This window comes from Panulirus ornatus, chromosome 58 (genome assembly GCF_036320965.1).
Source record: "Panulirus ornatus isolate Po-2019 chromosome 58, ASM3632096v1, whole genome shotgun sequence".
NCBI lineage: Eukaryota > Metazoa > Arthropoda > Malacostraca > Decapoda > Palinuridae > Panulirus > Panulirus ornatus.
The window spans coordinates 17,962,046-17,988,420 of NC_092281.1; the positions used below are offsets into that span (position 1 = coordinate 17,962,046).

Consider the following 26,375-nt stretch of genomic DNA (forward strand, 5'->3'; position numbering starts at 1 on the left):
GGGATAGATGTTGCATTAATACATGATTATTTCATATAGGATGCAGTATCTATATGAATTGTTGTTTCGCAGTTTATCTCACTATCTTTTGTGAATCCTCGCGCAAAGCACAAAACATTCGTTCTTTGTATACATGTATTATTAGATATCGGTATGTATAATATAAATTCGCGTTGAAGCTTATTAACATAATGATCATTTCAACGTGCATGTATATGTTGCTTCATAAATCTAATTATGCAGCTGATTACTCATTTGCGAATATTGATAGGAACTTACATCATCGAAAAAGTAGAATAGTTACTAAAATATTCTCTTATTCAGAAAATGAAAATGATATATCATTAATCAAATAATTCTACCATAGAAAGTAAGAGCACCTACTTAGCACAATGAGAAATTTCGGCAAAAATGGATGAAGGAATCGGTAACTTTAGAAACATCTTTGTAAACAAACATCTCGGTTGTAAGAGTTTGTGTGCAAAATACTTGATTTACCTTTTCACTTGGTCTCTTGTTTTCTGGTTTTATAATTATAAGCAGCCGAAAAATTGTCTTTATAATTTTTCACAACCAGACCATACTTATTTTTTTCATTACTTATTGTGGATTATAAAACAGGACACCAGTGGGTGAACATCCGGAAGGTACTCTGTGGACGATCATACTAAATACCGGTAGATTCATTAAGTGATGGGTCTTCCAATTGACAAACAGTTCATGGTGATTAATACAAATCATGCAGGTCTTGCGAAAAGTTAAACATAACGATTAGTTTTGGTGCTATAAAGAACTCACTAGTTGCAGTATTCTTCAGTTAATTCACAGTAATCAATCCAATTCTGTAAATGATATGAAAAAGATATATAACCCAACAAGAGCCTGTCATGGTGAATGTTTTCAACGAACTTCCTGGATAGCAAAATCTAAAACACCTAGGCAATCAGATGGTTTCTTAGAAGAAAAATCTGAGAATATTTGAAAAAGTTCCAGTGTAAGAACATATGAAAACTACTCACGGATTTCACAAATGCATATTTATTTAATATTCCGAGAATGAGTGATTCAGACCAGGGGAACATGATAAGGAATATTATTTTTGTCTTTTGAATAATGAATAGATGTGATGCCATCTGTAATGAAATGTGGAAACTTTACAGTAAAACTGAGTGAAACTTTGTTTGAAATTAAGAAAACTAACAGAAACCTCAACTAACTTCACTCAGGGGCCAAATACATCATAACATTCACATATTTTTCATATATCAGCAAAATAGAGCAAGAAACAAGTTAGAAATTATGTAAATAAGTACTTTTTTTATAGTATGAGAATCGTAGATGAATGGAATAAAATGTCTTAGGACTTGGTTAATGCAAACAGCATACATAAATTTGAAGTGTATGATTAAGTTCGGTAGATGGGGCCACGCAAATGTAAAACTCCCTTTCTATACCGTACAAGCATATTATTATACAACCTAATCCAATGTAACCCAACCAGCCAAAATATGTTTTAGATAATTCTTATGGTAAAAGATTATTCATGTTTGAAGCTAAAAGTTGCTCCTAGCCCCCCACACAATATAAAACTGTTCCAGCCTGGCCGTAATGTTCCCTGGTACCCAAATGTGAAAATCTTACCAAACTTGACCCAGGAGCTGAGAATTAATGTAATTTTCATTGTTATAATCAGGATATGCATGTTCTGTGATCCATACCTCATATAGGGACCATGATGAATTACTGCATATAAATGCTTCTCATGATAGCACAGTTACAATGAAAACAACGAGCTCTTTTTTTTTAAGAACTGAAGGTTCACTTTATTCCAGTTCACTTGCTTGTCTGGAGGTTTTACCTTTTTGATAGTCCCTTTTGAAATGTCTTTGTGTCTTATTAATAATGCTGTGCCAAAGTGTTTTGACTAGTATATTCTTATTTTCATTTTGGATAATTGACAATTTAAAATTTTTCCTTTTTGTCTTTCTTTCCCCCCATTCCCCAAAATTTAAGCATAAAGTTTTTTATACTCTGTATCCATATTTTCACCATCTTTAGAGACCTTAAAACTATTCATAACATGAAACTTAGCTGACCATAGCCATATTTATATATTTATCTGTGACCCAGAAAATCTGATCTGATATTGTTACTGAGCTTTTTTATCAGCAGTAGCATCAGAATTTTTCTCTTTCCTATGAATAGTGACCAACATACCTTGGGGAAAATATGTCCCAGTCATGGCGATCTGAGTTTATGTCCCAGTCATGGCGATCTGAGTTGAAATCATTTGAGGAAAAGAGTGAAGTTAATCAGAGCTCCTCAGGTGTTTGTAGACGTACCCCATTCATAATTAAAATCAAATGAAAATAAAATTCCTCTCTACATGGCATGACACGACCATGAAAGTGCCACAAGATATTTTTTAAATTATCAATTCCGTGTTCTGAATATTCTTTACAGTTTCCAATAATTTCCGTCACTTCTACTGGTTACTTTATTCCTGAGAATCTAATAAAGCTCAAGTATCTCATGATGTGCAAAAAGAGCCTTCAGTACATGTGATATTTCTTTGTGACATTGTAAAGATTTTGGAGAATATTCTGGTAGTGTAATGTAACAGCTTAAAAAGATTTATTGTGGTACACTACAAATTCATAACATACTGTTGGCATTGGGCTTTGTACTGGTAATGCTTGTATTAGATGGTACCAGATTCAGTATTTAGCCTTTTTGTACTGGTGATGCTGGTATCAGATAGTATCGGATTTAGTATTTGGCCTAGTCCTAATAGTTTTTCAATCTTTTCACTTAAATCATTGAAACTGGCTTAATCTTAAACATGAATTATAGTTATATTTCAATAATTGTAAATTACATAGAAAAATAATTTTCTCCATTATTTCTGATTATATATTATTCACTCAGACTTGAGTTTATTTAGGAAAGGTCTAGTGCAGTTTAAACCATATCATGTACCAAAAGATGCAAAAATGGATTTTAGGTGAATCTTAAAGTAGATAACATATATAGCATCCCGGTCTTCATAGCACTTCCCACTCCCAACTTATTACATAGGATTAGAAAATATCCTAGTCATACTACATCTGTGTTATTGTATTCTCAAAACATTTTTGGAAATGCTTCTTAGACATAGGGTATTTTGTAAGATAATGAATCGATATTTGTATTCTTGTGGAGATGGGTAATGTTCAGAGAGCAGGACTTGCAAGCATGACTCTTATTTGTGAAGAGAATAACGTTTTAAACGTATTTCCAGAAGAATGAAGTTCAGAACTGGGTTGAAAGGCTGACATGTTATACTTAGTATGTCGAGGTTGGACTGTATTGGAAGGACTTTCATTTTATTATGTAGGCGATGAATGTTTATGGTTGCTAAAAAAGCTGACATTTTTGTAAGTGCTTTGTAACAGGTGAAATTTTGTTTGTTTCTAAAAGAGTGGAGAGTGGATGACAAGGCAGAAGAGGCACTATTCAAATTGGAAAAGATTAATTGTTTGTAGAGGATAGTAAGATTCTCTTTTTTTTTTCTATTTGAAGTTGAAGCCAATGAATATTCTTATAGCATTATACTTATGTTATTAATGCTATTGCTATGAAAAATAACTTTACCAGGCAAATATTATTATAAGATTTTCTAAGCTGAACTACTCCTATTATTACTTCAACCACAATCTTAAAAAAAATCAAAACACCACTTTTTGTTGATTAAAACTGACCTTCTGAAGAACAGTTGACTTGAAAAAACTGACATGGATCACAATGTGAACCAAAATTTTTTTTGTGATATAGTAAACTAAAACTGCATAAATGAATGGTCAAAGGCACTGACAACTACACAGATAAAGGAGAAAATGAATACAAGACGGTCCACAGGCTCTCGATTCAGGTAAGTACATTAAGTTTTTCCTTTGAGCTGTCTGTCTGTAACTGATCATGACTGACAACCTCCTCTTCTATGTTGAGATCCCTAGTAGTGATTTATGACGAGTGTGCATCTTGGGTAGAAATTAGCCATTCTTAATTGCCTGTAATATGTTGCGGAGTTACTGATTGCAAAACTAAACGTTACCTCCAAAATGTTATGCTAATTACAAGATGAAGTTGTAGCAACTTGCATGTTGAAAAACATATGTTAAAATTATTAGTACAGAGATGTGGCTTCATTATAACTACAGCATCAATATCTAGAATGCTTGAGATCTGAACATTTCAAGATTATTGTATTTGTTTTAGATTTCTGTGTGTATTTAAACACATCAAAAAAGTCTTAACTTGCTCTGCATCAAATAAGTTTTGTCAAAGCTAGCCTACCAGTTAAATAGCATACTTATCAGGATTTTTTCCTCTTACTGGTTTATGCATATTATCACAGTATTTGTAAATTGAATAGGAACATTAAAAATAATGCCTGATTAAAAATTCTTTTGACAAAATTTCCAGGATCTGGATATTTCATGTTGTAGTTCTACCTGTCAGATGAGTTTACAGAAGTTCTGGAATATGCACAGATAATCAAATACAAAGACTTAATGTGAATAGATATGTAAGGCAATTCCATCCGAGCATGCCATCAACAATGAACATAACTTTGAAAGATTTACCTATATCATTCTTAGACCTGATTTGACCCATCCTAGATTTGTTTCAGTTAGATGTATCTGTGTATTGTACTGGAACTTGTGTAAACCAATTCTTTGATGCACTTTATAAACTCATGTAAAATACCCACTATATATTTCAAGCCTTTAATTCTTAATGCTCTTTCTTCAATTATTTTTACTGATTGTAAGTGAATTTCCATTAATTTATCAGAAACCCAACTAAGTTCAGGAAAAGAATATTAACATTTCCCTAACCAGATTAAGTGCACTGGTCATGAGAAAAAAATGCTCATGCTGTAATGAAAATTTTGTGAAACATTACCATGTAAGCTTGTTAGTCTTTTTTGTGCGGTGGTCTGTCATTGTGGTTTAAAGGTTAATTTTTCTAACTTGTTTATTGATTGAGCATTGTCTTTAATGGGTTGCGAATTTGATGTAGGATTAATTGCAATATTGGTCTCGGCAATTACCCTGAATATTTAAATTAGCACATATTTTTTAAATCATGGTCATTAGTGACAATTGATGAAAAATGTTATGCTCTTGCATATTTCTGAATATGAAATACCCTTACTTTTTCAAGAAAAAAGTACACTTATTTAACAAATAAGAGCAGGCTTTACAAAAGCAAAAGTCTTCCCTGCGGTAATTAAGGCAACCAGTAACACCCACTGTAAGACTTACCAAAATAATCATGCCGTGTAAATGACAAACAATATTGTCTGCCACATTGTAATAGAATTTCAGTTACATATCATGAAAATCAGACATCTATACCCATCATTTTCTTTTTTGTTTTGGGTAATTAGTTTTACCTAAGTCAGACAGAAAATATTTCATTTCACGACCATTTACAACCATGTATCATCATTAAGAATATATTGTCAATGGCATTGCTAAAAATTGCAAAATCAGAGCTACTTTGTTAAACAGTCTCATTTTTTTCAATTTATCTCTGAGCTTATGGTTAAAAAATATCCACAGAAAGTACATTATATAAAGCAACTTACCTTTTTCTGCATGAATGGTTCTAGACAGAAATCCTCATCAGAACCATGCCTTAAAGGGAGCATAAAAAGAGGTGAAGGAATGGAGAGATAAGGAAAAGAATAATAAGAGTTTTTAAGGAAGTTTAAAGTATTCATTAAAAAAGGGTGGGCCACGTAAATGCTTTCCCTTGTCCTTTCTTTTTTCGGTATTTCAATTAGGGCCTGGCCTTGATGTGGACTCTTTTCCATGACTGGAGCCTTCAACATAAAGAAAAATGATCAATGGAAAACATGAGACGATAGGGTTTTGAATCAGAGCTGTGTAGAGAAAGAAATGTATGTCACAGTAGGCCAAACTTGAGTTGCCTGTTATGTAGTAGTTATTTGATCCAGTGGCTTAACAGGTATTGCATGGTGTCAGTAACAGCAGAGGCATTAAAAAAACTTCTTGAGAGCAGAAATTGAAGATATCTGTAGATGGAAAGAGAACCTACAGCACACTGTAAGGATACTGGGTAAAGTTTTCAGTTCAGATTAGGAGAGTTGGTAAGTTGGATTGCTGTCTACTTTATTGATTAGTTATTTACACTAATGTACCACATAAACCATAATCATCATTACCAGTAAAATTTTTACTTTTCTTCATTAGAATATCAAAAATTCCAGAAAGACTAGAACATTTTTTAAGCAAACATCTTTCAAAAATCAATATAATGGACTTTAAAAAGTTAAAACAATAAAATCCTTATACTCACAGTTAAAATACATTCATCCATCACTGTTACTAATTTGCAATAATTGGCATTTTAAGCAGACAAATGCAGTTGTTGTAAGTAAAGAGACATTTACAAGTGTATGGTAATACTAGTTCACCGTTTGCCACATAGTGAGGTAGCATTGGTCTTCATTCTCTCTTCCTCTACATATGTCCAAACAGTTTTAGCTCACCCTGTTCAGTTTTCTTAGTGAAACATTGCTCACCTTTCTCTTCCACTGTCATTCCTAATGTGATTGACCCTCCTCACACCGCACACTGTCCTCAAGCATTTCATTTTCACCCTCTTGTGTTCAACTGTGGTTAGGGAACATGACTTGCACTGATATAGCATCACTGGGACTACCATACCATCCAAAATACAGAAACAGTGCCCTTTCTTTCTAAAAACTCCTCAGTGGCCCCTGGGCATTTATCCATCCCCCAACCCCTAATCACCCAACCTGTTATTCACTTCAGCTCCCATAATTCCATCCGTTGCTTTATCTACTCCCAGTTATCTAAAACACTCCACTCCCTGAGTCCTCTCCATTCAAACACACGCTCATACCAATGTGTGTCTCTCTCCCCCTTGCTAAACCTCATAATTTTTTATTTTGTTCACAATAACCCTCAATTTCCCACTTTCACACACTACCAAACTCAGTCACCAGCCACTACACAAGCAGCCATAATGATGTCACAGACTCCCTTTCACCTGGAGCCACTCCTTTTCCTCCCTTCCTGCTCACATGCATACCTTACTATCTCAATAAAAACTCCTCTGCTTTTAGTATCTTTCCTTCTACACCATATATTCGAAGCAACTTCCAGAAAGCATACCTATCACCCCTAACATATGCTTCCTCCAGATCAATACATGCCATATATGAATTGCTCTCTTTCTCTACATATTTCTCACAAAGACTCTTCAAGCAGACACTTGGTCCACATATTCTTTACAACCCCTGAAACCACAAGGTTCCTCCAATTCTTATGCTCTGTGTATGCCACCAGTCTCTCAATTACGACTCTCCCATACAACATGCCAGCTGTACTCATCAGACTTACACTCTTGCTTTTATATAATAGCCTTATAAAAGTATTCTGCCAGTCCTCAGGCACCTCACCTTGAGGCACACATACACTGAAAATCTTGACTAACCAATCAACAAGACTATCAACCCCTTTCTTAAGAAATTCAGCTGCAGTATCATCTGCTCCAACTACTTTGCCACACTTCTACTGATGGACTAGGTTTACAAGTGGCAAACGAATTTAAATATCAATACGTGTACATTGTTACATGTAGGTAGTGAAAATGAAAAGGCAAGCTATGGTATGAATTCAGTTGAACTGTAAAAGGTAAATGAGGAAAAAAGACATTGGTATAATAATCTCTGGTTATCTAAAGTCAAGTAAACAGTGCACAAAAGCAGCTAAAATACAAACTGAATTCTTGGAATTAGAGGCAGGGGTATTGAATTTAAGCCCAGAGAAATTATCCTTACTCTTTACAAGTCAATCTTGCATCCCCATCTTGAATACTGTGCTCAGCTTTGTTCATCCAGCTTGAGGAAAAATGTACACAGAATGGAGAGAGTGCAGAGACATGCTATCAGACAGTGAAAACCATTGTAGAGAGCTGACTAAATGACTTAGTTTAGAAAAGAGAAGGTTTGGAGTGATCTGATAAAGGCATTCAAAATTATCAAAGGCTTTGATAATCTCAATCTAAGAATCTACACAGGAATAGATTCATTTGATTTTACTTGTAGTAATGGTTACAAACTCATAGGCAAACATTTTTACCTGAAATGGGGCTAAGTATTATTTCTTGTGCTGGATTGTTATCATATGGAATAATTGACCAATTAAAGTGGTTGAAAAAAGTACCATGAATACGTGAAAAAAAAGAACAGACTTGATAAATATTTGTTTCGCTTCTTAGCTACCAAAGACATTAAGTGCATCTCCTTAAGTAAGTGAAAAATTTGAAATATTTTTCTACTTTAAATGTGCATGTATTTCTACTCTTACCATATTGATCTATGATTTTCATATCTCTTCCTCTATCACAATCATCCTTGAAGGGACCAAGTGGTCTGTAGCTGTTTGAATTCCTTTGTATAGCAGTTTCCAGTTAAACATTCATATTTATATGTCAATCTATAGAGGCAAAAGTTTGTTGAGTATTCCTGAAAAATTGTATGGGAGGGTGTTAAGTGAGAGGGTGAAGGCATGTACAGAACATCACACTGGGGAGGAGCAGTGTGGTTTTAGAAGTGATAGAGGATGTGTGGATCAGGTGTTTACTTTGAAGAATACATGAGAAATACTTAGAAAAACAGATGGATTTGTATGTGGCATTTATGGATCTGGAGAAGGCATATGATAGGGTTAATAGAGATGCTTTTTGGAAGGTCTTAAGAATATATGGTATGGGAGGTAAGCTGGTAGAAGCAGAGAAGTTTTTATCAAGGATGTAAGGCATCTGTACAAGTAGGAAGAGAGGAGAGTGATTGGTTCCCAGTGAAGGTTGGTTTGCAGCAGGAGTGGGTGATGTCCCCATGGTTGTTAAATTTATTTATGGATGGGGTGGTTAGTGAGGTAAATGCAAGAGTTTTGGAGAGAGGGGTGAGTATGCAATCTGTTGGGGATGAGAGGGCCTGGGAAGAGAGTCAATTGTTGTTTGCCAATGATACACCACTGGTGACTGATTTGAGTGAGAAATGCAGAAATTGATGACTGAGTTCAGAAAAGTGTGTGAAAGGAGAAGTTGAGAGTTATTAAGAATAAGAGCAAGGTTATTAGGTTCAGCAGGGTTGAGGAACAAGTTAGTTGGGATGAAAGTTTGAATGGAGAAAAACTGAAGAAAGCAAAGTGTTTTAGATATCTGGGAGTGGACTTGTCAGCAAATGGAAACATGGAAGTGAGTCATAGTGTGGAGGGGGCGAAGGTTCTAGAAGCATTAAAGAATGTGTGGAAAGAGAAAATGTTATCTCAGAGAGCAAAAATGGGTATGTTTGAAGGAATAGTAGTTCTAACAATATTATATGGTTGCGAAACGTGGGCTATAGATAGGGTTGTACTGAGGAGGGTGGATGTGTTGAAAATTAGATGTTTCAAGGACAATATTTGGTGTGAAGTGGTTTGACCACGAAAGTAATGAAAGGGTAAGGGAGATGTTTGGTAATAAGAAAAGTGTGGTTGAGAGAGCAGAAGGTGTGTTGAAATGGTTAGGACATATGGAACAAATGAGTGAGGAAAGGTTGACAAAGAGGATATATGCATCACAGGTGGAGGGATCAAGGAGAAGCAGGAGACCAAATTGGAGGTAGAAGGATGGAGTGAAAAAGCTCTTGAGTGATCAGGGCCTGAACATGCAGAAGGGTGAGAGGTGTGCAAGGAATAGAGTGAGTGGGAACAATATAATATACTAGGGTTAACAAGCTGTCAGTGGACTGAACCAGGGCATGTGAAATGTCTGTGGTAAACCATGGAAAGGTGTGTGGGGCCTGGATGTGGATAGGGAGCTGTGGTTTCAGTGCATTGCACATGACAACTAGAGAGTGAGTGTGAGCAGAAGTGGCCTTTTTTTTTGTCTGTTTTCCTGTCGCTACCTCACTGATGCAAAGGGTGACAATGCTGTTTGCTGTGGGATGGTGTGTTGCCAGGAATGGATGAATGCAAGCAGGTGTGAATATGTTCATGTGTACATATGTATATGTTGGTATGTATATGAATGTATATATACATGTATATGAATGGATGGGTCTTTCGTCATATGTTTCCTGGCACTACCTCGCTGACGTGGGAAATGGCAATCAAGTATAAGTATATTAGTATTCATACATTGTAACGGAAATGGGTCATAAGATTTATATATTACTGACAATAGCCACTGAAGTTTTTGTATCTCACTGAATGACCCATAAAACTTTAAGAATGGCTAAAAGTTCTTACCTTTTCATGAAAGAATTTTTTCCTGCTGTCCATTGACTTCCACATGCACATAAAACATTCTTAAGGATGGCATAATTGAAGCTGCTCCTTGAAATAAGCTTATTAGGCAAAAATTTATATAAATCTGGTGAGACAACTGAAAGAAAAAAATCAAACCAGCCATATCTCCCAAAGAAGATCTAATATAAGCTACATTTTAAACTTAGTCCTTTAAGATGCATCATCATATTTTGCAAGAAGCAAACAGGTAGGTTTGCAGAGACACTCATATATGTTTTGAATTTAAGAATGATTGTCTTTTAATCTAAATGATGGAGTTAACATAATCCCCATCCCCATGGCCTTGCTGTGTAGCTCTTAAGGAATCAGAGGAGATGTATATAACCAATAAGAAAAATATATATCATTGGAACACCCTATGGACTGTAGAGATTTTACAGTGCTGGAATTTCTTTACTTTAATGTATTATCATTCTATATGCAAATGCCTTCCAGATTTTTAAGGATGTTAACCCCCTCACTGCAATAGTCCTAATACACTGTGTGGAATATTCTTAGCTTTACTTAAGAAAATAACACCATGAGTTTATTATGATTACTTTTTATACTAAGAGTAGTTCACCATTTAACATGTAGCGAGGTAGTACCAATAGCTTTACTTGCTCACATCCACCTTATAGCTAAAACCAGAACTTTGTATCCACAGCCTAGCATAACAGACCTTTGCATGGTTTCCCTGATCACTTCATATGCTTCAGTTCAGCTCACTAATAGCACATCACCCCCTGTATACACATCACTTAGATCACTCTACCTCATGCAAGCCTCTCTGTAGAACATAGTTTTCTACATAAAATTATTTACAGTTCCTACTGATGAAATGTTGTTTACATGTGCTCCACTGTTCTGCTGTCAAGTTTATGAGCTACCCCAGGCATACACAGTAAGATGTGTGGTAGTTTTGAAAGTGTTTTTGTAACAGACAAATATGATAACCAAGAGTTTTGATAACTAATATCTGTTGTCTTGTGACAATGACAGCTTCACAAATTATTACATAACACTAGGGAGCAGGTCTTGTATAGACTTCCTTGACATCTCTACATGGAAAAAAGATTAGGTTGAAGCATTTGGAAACAATGTATGGGATGACATTACAATCGTTGATGGCTATTTATTTTGCCTTGAGGCAAAGGTGGCCAATTCAACAAATTTTAATGTATATATATACCCATTCACAATGAATAGAAAATACATTGTTATATATGACTCGGCTGCAGTGACTGGTTTACGACTTATGAGATGATGGAAACAGTATTTTATGTTGATTCTTTCCTTAACACAGAAACTGCATATACCATCTGTATGCTTTAAATTGTAAAACAGAATCTGCTGGAGAATTTTTTTGTTTAAGTCAGTCACATAAGCAAATTAGGCTTCACTTGGTTACACTAAGAAGGATTGCCTGAGAAAAGGGAATGCCTCAGCAAATGCAAAAAGGAAAATTTAAAAACTTTAAAATACAGATAAAGGAATAAAAAAGAAATAATTAGAAGTAAAAGACATGGGAAAACATTCTCTGAAAGAAACAATAATTTGGAATATACAAGTGTGTATCATAGCACAGCACAGTGATATAACTGGAAGGCAGTCCCTTTCTCCCTGAAAAAAAAAAAAAGTTGGAGTAACACCATTACCTCTCCCATGATTATATTTTTATGGATGAGGCCAAATGGTTTGCTATTTGGATTGCATACACATGAATTAGAACAAGTACAAAAGGATTTATTAGACGCAAATGAGCCAATTATTATTTGCATCAAGAAAACATTAATCTTCAGTATATAGAAAGTAATATTCCCATGCGACTCTGAAATGGCGTAGAAATTTGAAAATTGAAGGTGACATACTGGGACAGGTTATGTATATGAATATATATGGGGTCAGGTGTATTTTTAGTAAATAAAAGTTTTTCCTCTTATTTCTACTTTTTTCCATCCTTTGTGGCCAATCTTTTAATTTTATGCCTCTGTACAGTTTTATACATTTCAAAAGGCATATATATCTTAGATCTTTGCCTCATATTTCAGAATGACAAGAAGCCATTTCATTTTGAGTCTGTTAATGTGTGTGGTGTTACTGAATGAATGGATCTCCTATACTTTCACGGCCCTAAACTGGCCAGTCATCACAAGCATCAGTGAAGACAATGTCCGGGTATTAATAGCAGCAGATCCTCAGATTCTGAGTACTCAGTCAGAACCTCACTTCCCACTAAGCTTATTAGCTGTTTGGGATGCCAACAGGTATGTACTTTAAACATGGCATGATGAGAAATGTAATGATACAGTAACTTCTACCAAAATGTATGCTGTGCTTAGACAGGATTCCTTTAAACCTGAACCAAAAAGTATTATGAAGTTTCAGTGAATTGTATGTTGGTTTTGCATCATTAGCATGATATACAGTATAATAGACAGTATCAACTTATCTTAATGCACTGAAATTCATTGCTTTAATTTCTTCAGATTTGTAAATCGTGGCTTTCATCTGGCATTGTGGAGGACAAAACCAGATATTGTTGTGTTTTTAGGTGATCTTCTAAATGATGGAAGCATTGCTAGTGACACTGACTTTTATTCATTAGCGCACCACTTCAGAAATTTAATGCATACTCCAAGCTATGTAAAGGTAATAACCTCTCATTTGGTGTGTTAAATGTTGACATTTACAAGACAATTGTTCTGTAGGCTTTGATCAGTACTGAGCCTCATGCACTCTTATCTCTAGATTGCAGCATATCATTCTCCATTGGAGTTATTAGATCAACTAGTTCACATGACCCACTGAGAAACTATTATAGGAAGATTGGAAGAATTACCTCCATTGTGATTTTCTGTCCTTAAGACTGTTTACTTCTCTGTTGGCACACCCACTCTGAAGCCTCACCTCATTATTCATCACATCCTTTAAACTCAATCTAACATCCAAAAAAATTTTCATTTTTTTTACCTTCTCAATCTCCCTATTTACTAAAACCTGTCAAAGAATCCTTTTGCTGTTTAAATAAAAGTTGCCTTTTTCTCATGTCATAGATTAGGAAGTTATCTCATTATGAAAAAGGGATGGGAAGTGGCCCAAGATGAAACATGAGAGATATAGTGTGTGCTGAATGTTTGTTGAAATTTTATTGCAAAGACAATACTTCTCCATATATCATTATATCAGTGTACTGTCTCCTTATCTAAAACAAATTCTTGTACAGTATGATGGGAGAATCTCTTCTATGTACTTTTGTCATAATAAATACTCTCCTTAATGGTTGCCTCCCTCTTTAATAAATATTGCTTAGTTCTTCATAGAATTTTATTCTTCCATGGATCAGCGTGTCCATTTGATTTGGATTTTTCATTATGCTTACTAAACTCATTTGCACACTATTTAATTTTCTCATAATTGCCTATCCCATCTTACCCAGGCAGCATCAGGGAAAAACAAACAGTGGCCTTATGTGCACACATCACACTTGCTGTCATGTTAAATGTGCCAAAATCAAAGCCTAACACCTGCAACTAAGCCCAAAGTGTACTTTATGGTCTACCATAACTGTTTCTGGTTCACTATAATAGCAGCACATCTCCTCTCCCCACCCTCATATACTTTACAGCATAATTCTTTTGTCCTATGCACTCTTCTTAACTTCCTCAATGTTCAGGCTCTGATACCCCAAAGCCTTCTTCATTTCATCCTTCCATCTCCTTCTGGGTCTCCCCTTTCCCTTTACTCCCTGTAATCCTGACACAGATCCTCTTAGTTGGTCTTTCTTTGGTCATCATTTTCATATGTCAAAACCATTTTAGCAGTTAGCTCTTTCAAATAAGAGTGTGCTTACTACTACACCTCCCCCTTACTGTCATTTCATTCATGATCAACGCATTTCACACAACATCAGGTATTTCACTGCCAGCATATCCACCCTTTTTGTTTCTTTTGCAATAAAAACTCAGGAGTTTCATCCATACAACACTGTTGGGACTACTTTTCCCTCAAATATACAAATCATGCCCATCACACAATGACTTCTCCTACATGCTCCATGTTGCCTGCACAAACTTCTTTATTAGAATACCATTGGTGAAAACAAACATTAGCTGTGGTTACATCATGTTTTTCTTTCTGCTTAACCTTAGCCCTTAACCATTCTTTGAATATTAATGGTATGGTCTTTTCTTATTTTCTCTCTCACACAATCAGTTCATGGCATTGTCTTCAGCCCTTAACCATTCTCTGAATATTACTGGTACAGTATTTTCTTATTTTCTCTCTCACACAATCAGTTCATGGCATCTGTCCTCAGTGGAACCTGCCATCTTCTGTCAACTCTCTTCAAATTTGATTGATTATCTGTTAATGTAGCCCATAACCCATATTATTTGTAAGTATTCTCTCAAAAGTAATCAACTGCTGATTCTCTGGTAGATATGCTCAAACTGGCAAAGTTGCAGACACCACAGGTGCATACTGGATTTATAATTTATTCATTTTCATTATATGAAAGTGGCTAACTTGATTGTTTTTCCAAAATGCACAATTTCATACAATGCTTTAAAACAAATGACAGACTCCACTTTACTAGTTTTAACCTTCCGAGTTACCTCAGTATTCAGGTTACATTTCCTGTTTTTGCCAGTCAATGGCAAATTTGGTTATTTATATTTATTTTGCTTTGTTGCTGTCTCCCGCGTTTGCAAGGTAGCGCAAGGAAACAGATGAAAGAAATGGCCCAACCCACCCCCATACACATGTATATACATACACGTCCACACATGCAAATATACATACCCATACATCTCAATGTACAAATATATATACACATACATATATACACATGCACACAATTCACACTGTCTGCCTTTATTCATTCCCATCGCCACCTTGCCACACATGGAATAACATCCCCCACCCCCCTCATGTGTGCGAGGTAGCGCTAGGAAAAGACAACAAAGGCCCCATTCGTTCACACTCAGTCTCTAGCTGTCATGCAATAATGTCCGAACCACAGCTCCCTTTCCACATCCAGGCCCCACAGAACTTTCCATGGTTTACCCCAGACGCTTCACATGCCCTGATTCAATCCATTGACAGCACGTTGACCCGGTATACCACATCGATCCAATTCACCCTATTCCTTGCCCGCCTTTCACCCTCCTGCATGTTCAGGCCCCGATCACTCAAAATCTTTTTCACGCCATCTTTCCACCTCCAATTTGGTCTCCCACTTCTCCTCGTTCCCTCCACCTCCGACACATATATCCTCTTGGTCAATCTTTCCTCACTCATTCTCTCCTTGTGCCCAAACCATTTCAAAATACCCTCTTCTGCTCTCTCAACCAGAAGAGGCAAATTTGGTAAAATCAGTTTTACCAATTTTTGCCAAGTGCATGTGCTTAAATTGCTTCACAGTGAACAGTGCAGCAGTGGGGGACCTATTTTTGAGGTAAATTGTGCTTAGATCCATACCATTGGCTTCTAATAATATGTAATACATCCAGTAGTAGTTCATGGTGCTCACTCTTCATATTGGATTACCTTCTGTATTTCCTTCTCTAGCATTTAATTTCTTCAGAAATTGTAGCCAATGAGTATAGGGACTTAAATGTAGACTTTTACATGCAGACTACTGATATTGGTTGTCATGAGTGGTGCAGCTCTGCGACTGTGTATGAATGATATCTGTAGGTAAAAAGTCTGATTTCTTCTTTCAAGATGGATGTTATTTAACTTTTCTTATTGTGTTACTCTTTTATATTCATCTTAAATATTCTGTGAATTTGCACACGAGAATGAAAAGGTCAGTGCGATTATAATTTTGAAAGCTTGAGTGTAATCTTTAATATTCCTTTTCCCTTAGCATGCCATATTTGTCCCTGGAGACAACGACATTGGTGGAGAGGGTACAGATAAGGTGACACCACATAAGGTTCAGAGATTCTACTCAGTCTTCAGTCAGTCTACGACTGTACAGTATAAATTCATAGATTTCATGCAAGTAAGTAATAAATATTTTCCAGTTCTTATTAAAGTACTGTAATGTAATATTGAACAGCAGTAACTTTTCTGCTAATGAAGCTTCTAGACTTCTATAGAAGTGCTTAATGACTGATATGTCATTATGGTTACTTGCAACATCTCTGAATCATTCTCCATTCTTGTCTTATTTTCTTTAATCATGTCATGATAGATGACTAAAGTAATACAACTGATGTTTTCCATGTTTATGTGATGGATGACCATAGCAGCATAACTTGTTTTTCTAGGTTCGTGTGATGGATGACTACAAAAACTTGACTGGAGTATTGCCATATGAAGATGGAAGAATGCGCATAATTCTTTCGCACATACCTCTCTTGCCTATTACAAGAACAAGAATAAAGCAGGTATATGATATGCCTGAGTTTGTAATGAATACTTTTGCAACTGAATTATATGACCCAAACTATTTTTCTTGCTTCCAGACTGAGCCCTATGAATAGTATCAAAGGAAGCACATGCTTATAGTGGGGTCAAAATAGGTTTGCCCACCAGGACTTCACCCCCAACTATAACTTTGCTCTCTCCCTCACCATCATTATATCAGTGAAGGTAGCTTATTCACAGATCCTCAGCAAACATACAAGAACCCACCCAGTCCTATGTTTCATTGCTGAAGAGGTGCAAGTTATTCCTCCTGGCCACCACATTGCATCATTTTTATTTTTATGCTGTTGCTTTGCAGTACAGTTGACTTTTGCTTGTAATTTACATCTAACTGTGGTGTTTTCACATAATGACCTTTACCTCTTGGTTTTATGAGAAGTCATATCTGTTTCCATTTCATATAATTATGTCTGGTAAAATGAATTGTATGTATTTATACTATACTTAATCACCATTTTCCGCATCAGCGAGATAGCACCAGGAAACAGACGAAGATTGGCCCATCCACTCATACACACACACACACATATATATATATATATATATATATATATATATATATATATATATATATATATATATATATATATCTAATATCCCTGGGGATAGGGGAGAAAGAATACTTCCCACGTATTCCCTGCGTGTCGTAGAAGGTGACTAAAAGGGGAGGGAGTGTGGGTCTGGAAATCATCCCTTCTCTTTTTTTTTAATTTTTCATAAGAAGGAACAGAGAAGGGGGCCAGGTGAGGATATTCCCTCAAAGGCCCAGTCCTCTGTTCTTAATGCTACCTCGCTAATGTGGGAAATGGCAAATAGTTTGAAAGAGAAGAAAGATATATATCTAAATGCCCATACACATTAGTTATCTCTTTTACAGATAACCTAGGCTTTTGTTCTAAGAACTGGCTTCTTGCAAGTATCTGCATCTCATAACCACATTGTAGCCAATAGAAGCTCAAGGAAGGCCATTTTGATGTCCATTTCCCTTCCTACATGATTAGGCTTCCTTTTCCTGCCACTTTTTCTGGCCAGCTATGGTTTGCCCTATTTTGAAGGTAGATTTATGAATTCCTCAAAAACTTTTGGAGTATTATTTTCCTTTTATTCTCTGTTCCTTTAACATTTTAAGTTTCATCAATACCTGGCCTTGATAAGGAACTTTGTATACTGCTAGAGTCCTCAACATGAAAAATAATCTTCAGAATTTCTCTCGTATCAACAATATTTTCTCTGTACCTTTTACATTCATCTCTTCCTGTTTTCACAGTTATGTCTGGTCCACATCTACCTTTTGACTGCTTACTGGATCCTGTACCTCCCATACATCTCCACTTTGTGTTTTTGTATTTTCTTGTACATATGCATTTTGTAATAAATCATCTATTTTCCCATTTTCTGCTCCTTTTTCTCCATTCTTTAAAGTTGGTACAAACTTTACTACTTGTTCATTGTAGATATCAATATTTGTGGTATTTTCATATATCTACCTACAAATTTTCTTGCAGACAGTAATAAAGCATCATCCATCCTTCATATTTTCTGGGCATGACCATGAATCTGCCCATTTTGCTGCCACCAAGGACAAAGTACTAGCTCAAGAATTCCAAATGCTAAATGAGGAAGGAAAAATTTGGGAATTCGAAGCATTCACATCAAAGCTACATGAAGTGATGGTTCCCACTTGCTCTTACAGGATGGGCAAGATGCACTATGGCTATGGTGCAGCTGTTATTGGTAAGAAATTATATCCCATTTAATTCAAAAGGAATTTCAGATATTTATTTAGACAGTAGATTTCCCTTATTCAGGTTGAATTCCTTGAAATAAATAATGCTCACTAAATTCTGTAGTGCTATGCTGGATGCCAAATCCCAATGCAGAGGCTCTTGAAAATCAGATTTTTGTGGGATTTTGTAATTCACTGGATTCACTGGTGCAGCTGTTATTGGTAAGAAATTATATCCCATTTAATTCAAAAGGAATTTCAGATATTTATTTAGACAATAGATTTCCCATATTCAGGTTGAATTCCTTGAAATAAATAATGCTCACTAAATTCTGTAGTGCTATGCTGGATGCCAAATCCCAATGCAGAGGCTCTTGAAAATCAGATTTTTGTGGGATTTTGTAATTCACTGGATTGATGAGTTAGTTGGTGGGTCAGCAGAATGCTAGTAAATTTCATTGGATTCAATGGAGATGTTTAGTCAAAAATTTGTGAAGATATTTAATGATATTTCTTTCGTCTGTTTCCTTGCGCTACCTCGCAAACGCGGGAGACAGCGACAAAGTATAATAAATATAAATAAAAAAAAAATTTAATGACATACATATGCATCTGATTCATTTTCTTCATATTTTCAACAACAAAAGCATTTAAGTAATATTTACCAGTTTAAAAAATGACTTAGGAAGATATATACATATTCTTCCCATAGATACTTTCCTGAAAAGTTGACCTTTATCACACAAAAGGACTAAGCCTTGAAAATTGAAGGGGGTCCCGGTGAAAATTTAGGGGGGCCCCAGAACTAAGGTTTATCAAATAATTAAGAATTTTACATCTTAGCCATTTGTACAGTCCCATCTTACCTTACCTTTAGGAAGGCAAGACTAGGTATGCAATAAATTTACAGAAGACTAACCTCCAAACCTATGAGGTGGGAGGGAAAGATCGTAATTTGGCCTAGGGAAGGGAGCGTGACAACCTGGTAGTGCTAGCTCACTGTGCTACTTTCACTACTATTCCTTTCACCAGGCAGTACTACCTACTTAATGAGAGCCTTCATAGCTATTACTTATTTTTTTTATGTTAGCCGAGACAGCATGGGCAGCTGAGGCCCTAATCAATGCCATCCCATTAACGTCACACACACACACACACACACACACATGTATATATATATATTTTTTCATACTATTCGCCGATTCCCGTGTCAGCGAGGTAGCACCAAGAACAGAGGACTGAGCCTTTGAGGGGATATCCTCACCTGGCCCCCTTCTCTGTTCCATCGTTTGGAAAATCAAAAACGAGAGGGGAGGATTTCCAGCCCCCGCTTCCTCCCCTTTTAGTCCCCTTCTACGACATGCAGGGAATACATGGGAAGTATTCTTTCTCCCCTATCCTCAGGGATAATATATATATATGTATTATTTATTTATTACACTTGATCACCATTTCCTGCATCACTGAGGTGGTGCCAGGAAACAGACGAAGAAAGACTCATTTACTCATATACACACACACACACATATATAGAGAAGGGGGCCAGGTGAGGATATTCCCTCAAAGGCCCAGTTCTCTGTTCTTAACGCTACCTCGCTAATGCGGGAAATGGCGAATAGTTTGAAAAAAGAAAAAAAATATACACATAAATGCCCATACACATACATAACATATATACACATACATACAAACACACAGACATATACATTTACACACATGTACGTATTCACATTTGCTTGCATTCAATCCATTTCCATTGCTACCCCACCCAACAGGAAACAGCATTGCTGCTCCCGCTTCTGCGAGGTAGTGTCAGGAGAACAGACAAAAATGGCCACATTTGTCCACACTCAATCTCTAGCTGTCATATGTAATACACTGAAACCACAGCTCTCTACCCACATAGTCTCTAGCTGTCATGTGTAATGCACTGAAACCACAGCTCCCTACCCACATATACACCCTAGCCTGAGCCAGGTACCCATTTTATCGACCAACCCCTAAGGGTGGATGAACACCTGGGTTGGCTGTGGACCGATTGTCAAGACCAGGATTCAAACCTGTACACTTGATCCTGGGTGGCCCATGAATGTGTCATGGTCGTGAACACTAACCACTACACCATGGGAGTCCATTTTATGCACTCACTATATTTCTTCCAGTGATGTATCTTTTAGAATACACAAGACTTGTGCTTGGGTTTGAAGTATCCAGTTATGTAGAATGGTTCATGTATTCTATATATATTTCTTGTGGTAATCTGGTACCATGAGCCTCCCTTAATGCTGAGGAATGTAGAAGGTGGCATGGGTGTCATGACCTATGACGTCATTATTTATACCAAGATGGTGTCTGAATACTGAAATCTGTCAAATTTTCTGTTTTGTATGCCTTTACTAACACCAGCTCCAACTCATGCATTAAGCTGGCTGCTAAGATGGTTTTGATGGGTAATATAACCTAAAATTTATAAGGTTTGATGATTTGGTAGATCATGGAAATAAATGAGGATGGAAGCTGGTTGCTTTCATATGTACATGTTTATAAAACTGAAGTATTTGTTTTCCTGGTATTATTGAAGCATGCTTGCTTGCACCACATACACATATTTTCCAACCCTCCTTTAAATATCACTTTAGTTTGGGTTTAGTTTGAGTCTTTTCTTACATCATATTCCACTTATTTTGCACAGACTTTTTGCCAATGTCATTTTCTGGTCCAATTTATCTACTTGCCCATTCGACTTTAATAATCCATCCAAAGTCTACTCAGCATCATCTTATAAATTTTGGATATATTCTTAATTTTTTTTCACTTTCTTATATAATTCTTGGTCTGTCTGAATCATGTATGCCTTTCTCCACCTTAATGCCTATAAGTTTATGCTTTTAACAGTTTCATTAATGTATGTCTGTAAGCTATACTTTAGTTGCACACTCTCACTCTTTAGGCCTGAAATTGCATATTTTTCTTGATAATCAGAACTAATAAGTTGTATTTCATAAGGGAAAACATTGTACACAAAGATGGGGTTTGTCAATCATTCTAATCAAAAGTAGCAAAATTCATATATTATGCATGATATCTGGTATGTGCACAAGTGAGAGTAGTTCTTAGAATTTACAATTTGTACAACAGATAATGCTATGGAAGTGACAAATACCTAAAAAAAGTGAAAATTAGTGTGTTATTGTAGAAGAAAATATGGCAATTTAATTCATTGTGAGGAATTTTGGAAATATGTAAGAGAAGATGTAAATTGTAAAAGTAAGGAATAATACTGTTTGTCACTCAAACACACACTCAAGTTAAATGCTACATCTTCCTGTGGTACATCAAACATCATATGGCATATTTTTGCATTATTAATGAGGCTTTGCTACCCTAGGTCAACATGAGGAATTTGCCAAGACTGAGGCCTGTTATTAAAAGAAGCTTTGTTGGTTCTTCTGCCTGCATTAAGTTATGGCTGTGCAAAAGTGTCTTGCTTTCTCTTGCTTGTAGTAACCTTCCCATATCTTTATTCTTTTTATCATCATGAAATCTTCAGACTTCCAGCAATGTACCTTCCATATGCCATTAAAAATGAACTGCAAATCTCCAAATGGGTCATCAGATTGATTTATATGGTAAATAATTTACTTTGATAAAAAATTTACTGATATGAATTGGAACCCTGCCAGTTAGAGAAAGAAGGATCTTCAAATAAGATTGATTTAAAAACCAAGACCTTTCATTATAGTAAGGTTCACTGAGTTAGATCTTTGTTACATTTAATAGTTATCATGGCTTTTTAATAAAAGTTCTACTGTTTACTGTTCAAAGGTTATCTAATTCTAAACATAGCAGTCAGTCTTTCAGTCATAAAAATGTTCAGGGTTACATTACTTAGATTACAAAAGAGTATAGATTATCTTTTATGTTTATCTGTGTTAAGTTCATATTTTTTTCAATTTTTGCAGAAAAATCTGGCCTTATTCACTACACTGTCCTCTGGTTACCATGTCGCTTTACACAGTTGCGGGTGTACTTAATCTCCCTAAGTGTTATCTTCCTCTTTGTTTTGCGTAATGTTGTGTCTTTCATCAAGAACCACCTTGTCAGAGTTTGTCAAGTTGCTGCCATTACTCTCCTAAGAAATGGACTGAGGTTTTACCCATGATTAGGCTGTGCATTACAACATCTTTTATATAAAAGGGTATAATTATGGGACCATGCAGAATGGACAAGCATTTATGATATTCATATAAGTAAAGTTTGAGTTGAGCAAAACATTTGCACCCAGAGATATCATTGAATGATTATACATCTCTGTTTTCACTTCTTTTTTCAAAGTAAGTAATAACCATCATTATTAAATGTTATACATCTTGCTCATCAGAGATAATATGATATGTTGCTGAATATGTCACTGACACAGTTAGCATTCATTCAAGATTTTTTTCTTTTCAATTCATAATACTTGAATATTTAAATTCTTTAAGCTGTTGATTAAATAGTTCATTTTGAAATCTGTGAGCCCAACAGTTGCTGTTGCAGTCGTCTTTATGTTCTTAAAAGTCTCAGATTGCATCCATTCTAGTATTCTGGTGTTTAATGTTAAGGAATTTTTAAATTGGAAAGTATTTGTATAGAAGAAATGTTATCAAACTATATTTTTTCAGTATTTAAAAGCAAAAATTTATGTAAAAATTTGTTCTTTGATATCCATGTAAGGATATTTTCAGTGTATTTTAAAGCTCAAGAAATAAGAAATGGAGAACTACATTTATCCTAGGATCTTTTTTTTAATGTAAGTATATTTTTACAGGTGAAAAAAGGGATAAATTTGAAGTTTACAATTTTGGATTACCCTGTGCAAGTTAAATGTATTCCTTCAACTCTAAAAGTTGTTTTTTATGTGTTATCTGAAGGTTTAGGGACTTATGTGGAAGTATTCAGTGATAAATTCACCTTTATCCTTACTTTGCATGGGCTATGCATACAAAGAAAAAGTGTGCTGAGCCAATATATATAAGAAAACAAAGCAAAAGGTTACATTTAAGATCCCCTCCCCAGACCCATTATTCTTACTCTTGTCCTGTTTTATAAAACAAAGCATAGAAATATATATATATATATATATACTTACTCATATGGCTGGAACAATGGTAGAACATCCCAGGGCTGTTGGGGCACTAATTGGTGTGACTGTCTTACAAGTGGTAACACCAAATGAGAGGTACATACATAGGGAAAAGCTTGTAGGGTTGTGCTGAAAGAAGAATATTGATTGGCAAAACTTGGTTTAAATAGAAACATGCATATGTATACATGAGTGATCAAGGTCTGCAGTCCCTAGGGATTAATATATTATAAACTAGCTGACCAGCAATTAAAGGAGAGTTTGTTGAATGTGAACTTGCTAAGAGGGGTAGCAAATGGGAAGTCTTATGATCTCTTGGTGGAGAGTAGTTTGAAAGTTTGTAATCATTTTAAGTAAAGAGGAAAGAACAAGAGAAAAAAGTAATAAGAGTGAGGATGATATGGAATAGTGGCCTGCATACAAAATATCAAGAGAAAATGAGTGATGAAAAGCAGTACACGAGAGTAAATAAAATCAAAAGAATGGATGGTATTTAGGGAAGCAGGCAGAGCTTAATTGTGTGGATAAAGTATGTGGCATATGGAACAGGATTTGAACACATGGGTAACAGTAGCAAGTGGTCGAATGAGCAAGTTAAATCGCTATTGTAAGAGAAAAGAGGTGTGTGTGGATGTTATATGCAGGGAAGGAGTGCACATTATTGGGAAGAATACATGAAAAAGTAGCAGAAAGTCAAGAGAAAGGTACGCAAACTGAATAAAAGGGCAAGTTGTAGATGGAGTGAAAGAGCATTTGTGAACTTCATAGAGAACAAGAAAACAGTGAATGGAGGTGAATACTGCTGTGTGATGAATATAGAACAAATGGAGGCAAAGTGTGGAGGACAGGTGCAAAAGATGTAAAAGGCAGAGAAAAAGAGATGGAGTGAGTATTTAGAAAGACTATTGAATATTAGGAGTTAGGAATGTTAAAAGATGTGGGCCATAAATAAAAAATGTATGGAGGAGGGTGTGTGTATTGGAAATAAAATGCTTGAGGACTTTATATGGTGTGAGGAGGGTTAATTAATTCAGAAATGATAGGGTGAAGAGAGAGTTGTGGTAGTAAGAAGAGTATATTTGAAAGAGTTAAAGAGGGTGTGCTGAAATGGTGTGGACATATGGAAAGAATAAGTTAGGAGAGGCTTACTTGGCGGGAGGTATGCATGTCAAAAGAAGAGAGGACAAAGAAAAGAGGGAAACCAGTTTGGAGATGGAAGACTGGAATGAAAGATGCTTTGAGTGGTTGGGGCCTGAACATGCATAAGGGTGTGAGGCATGCATGAGTGAATTGGAGCAATATGGCATAAGGAGGCAATTAGCTGTCATTGGGCTGAATCAGGAATTTAACCAAGGAATTCACAGAAAGGTCTGTGGGGCTTGGCTGTGCATAGGGGCTTCATTTTGGTGCATTATATATGACAGCTATACAGTGGATGTAAACAAATGGTGTTAGTTGTATTCACTTCCTGGTGTTACCTTTCTGTGCTGGAAAATGGGAACAATTATGAATTTTTTCATACTTGTTTGCCATTTCCTGCTTTAACAAGTTTGTGCCAGGAATGGATGAACAACAACCCTATTTCCTTACTTCACCTCTCTAGCTGTCATGTATATTGCTTTTAAAACAGGGCTCACCATCAACAATTTTTTTTCCCTAACTTCTTAATATTTCATAATTCAGACCATTGACTGCACACAAAAACACAGAGAACAGAACGACTGAGGACACAGTTAATGAAGAGAGCATACATAAATTTAAGACGTTGTACAGTAGAAGAAAAAGTTCAAGAGATGGTGCCCCACAAGTGTAAAACTCCTTCCCTGTATAGTACAAATAGGTAATTATATATTTTTAATTACTCACTCATACAAATATATAGACAAAGGACATGTTCGTAAAGTTATTCACTACATATATCAGACCAAAACTGGATTATGCCTCGCAAGTCTGATCACCACATGTAAAGAAGTACAAAGATCTGATTCAAAGATGTTGCTGGAGAAAGACAGTATGTCAAGGGAGTGGAAATGGGAAACCATCATACCTGTCTACAAGGAAGGAAACCAATAATAAACACTGAAATGCAGACCAGTGTCACTGACAAGTGTGTTTTGTAAGGTTCTTGAAAAGATAATCAAAAAGCAACTGTATGACTTACTACAGAAGAGGAATTACCTAAGTAAGGGACAGCATGGTCCTGGGGGAAAGAAGTCATGTAACATACCTCTTAGATTTCTACAGGAGGATGAGCTTTGAATTAGACAAATGGGAAGGCTGGGTGGAATGTTTGTATCTGGACTGCCAGAAAGCATTTGCCACTATACATGGGAGACTGATTAAGAAGCTGGATCACTAGGCATGAATAAAGTGAAGATTCCTTAGATGTATAGATTATATTATCCAAGTGGAAGGGAACAAAGTATGTATGTCAGAGGAGCCTTCTTTAACTAGGGGGAGATCACAAACAGAGTGCCACATAGTTCTGTTTTTGGGACCAATATTTTTCTTGATCTACGTAAATGACTTGCCAGTAGGTATGGACTCCTATCTGCACATGTTTGCAGATGATGCAAAGGTCATGAGGGAAATGAAAAATATGGAGGATTGTATCAAATTGCAAGAGGACCTTGACAAACTCCAAAGTTGGTCCGATACATGGTTAATGAAGTTCAACCAAGTAAATGTAAAGTAATAATGATGGGTTACAGCA

At 35.9% G+C, this 26,375-nt stretch overlaps 1 protein-coding gene across 1 annotated transcript; it reads left to right on the forward strand.

Moving 5' to 3' along the window:
* The first annotated feature begins 459 nt into the window (after positions 1-459).
* On the forward strand, positions 460-24,045 carry Mppe (Metallophosphoesterase). Its single transcript, XM_071695449.1, has 8 exons — positions 460-509; positions 3,755-3,910; positions 12,425-12,640; positions 12,863-13,025; positions 16,246-16,383; positions 16,652-16,771; positions 18,317-18,545; positions 22,500-24,045. Exons 2-8 carry the CDS (start codon positions 3,876-3,878, stop codon positions 22,697-22,699), a joined length of 1,101 nt encoding a protein of 366 aa, XP_071551550.1. The 5' UTR covers positions 460-509; positions 3,755-3,875; the 3' UTR covers positions 22,700-24,045.
* Positions 24,046-26,375: the final 2,330 nt, after the last annotated feature.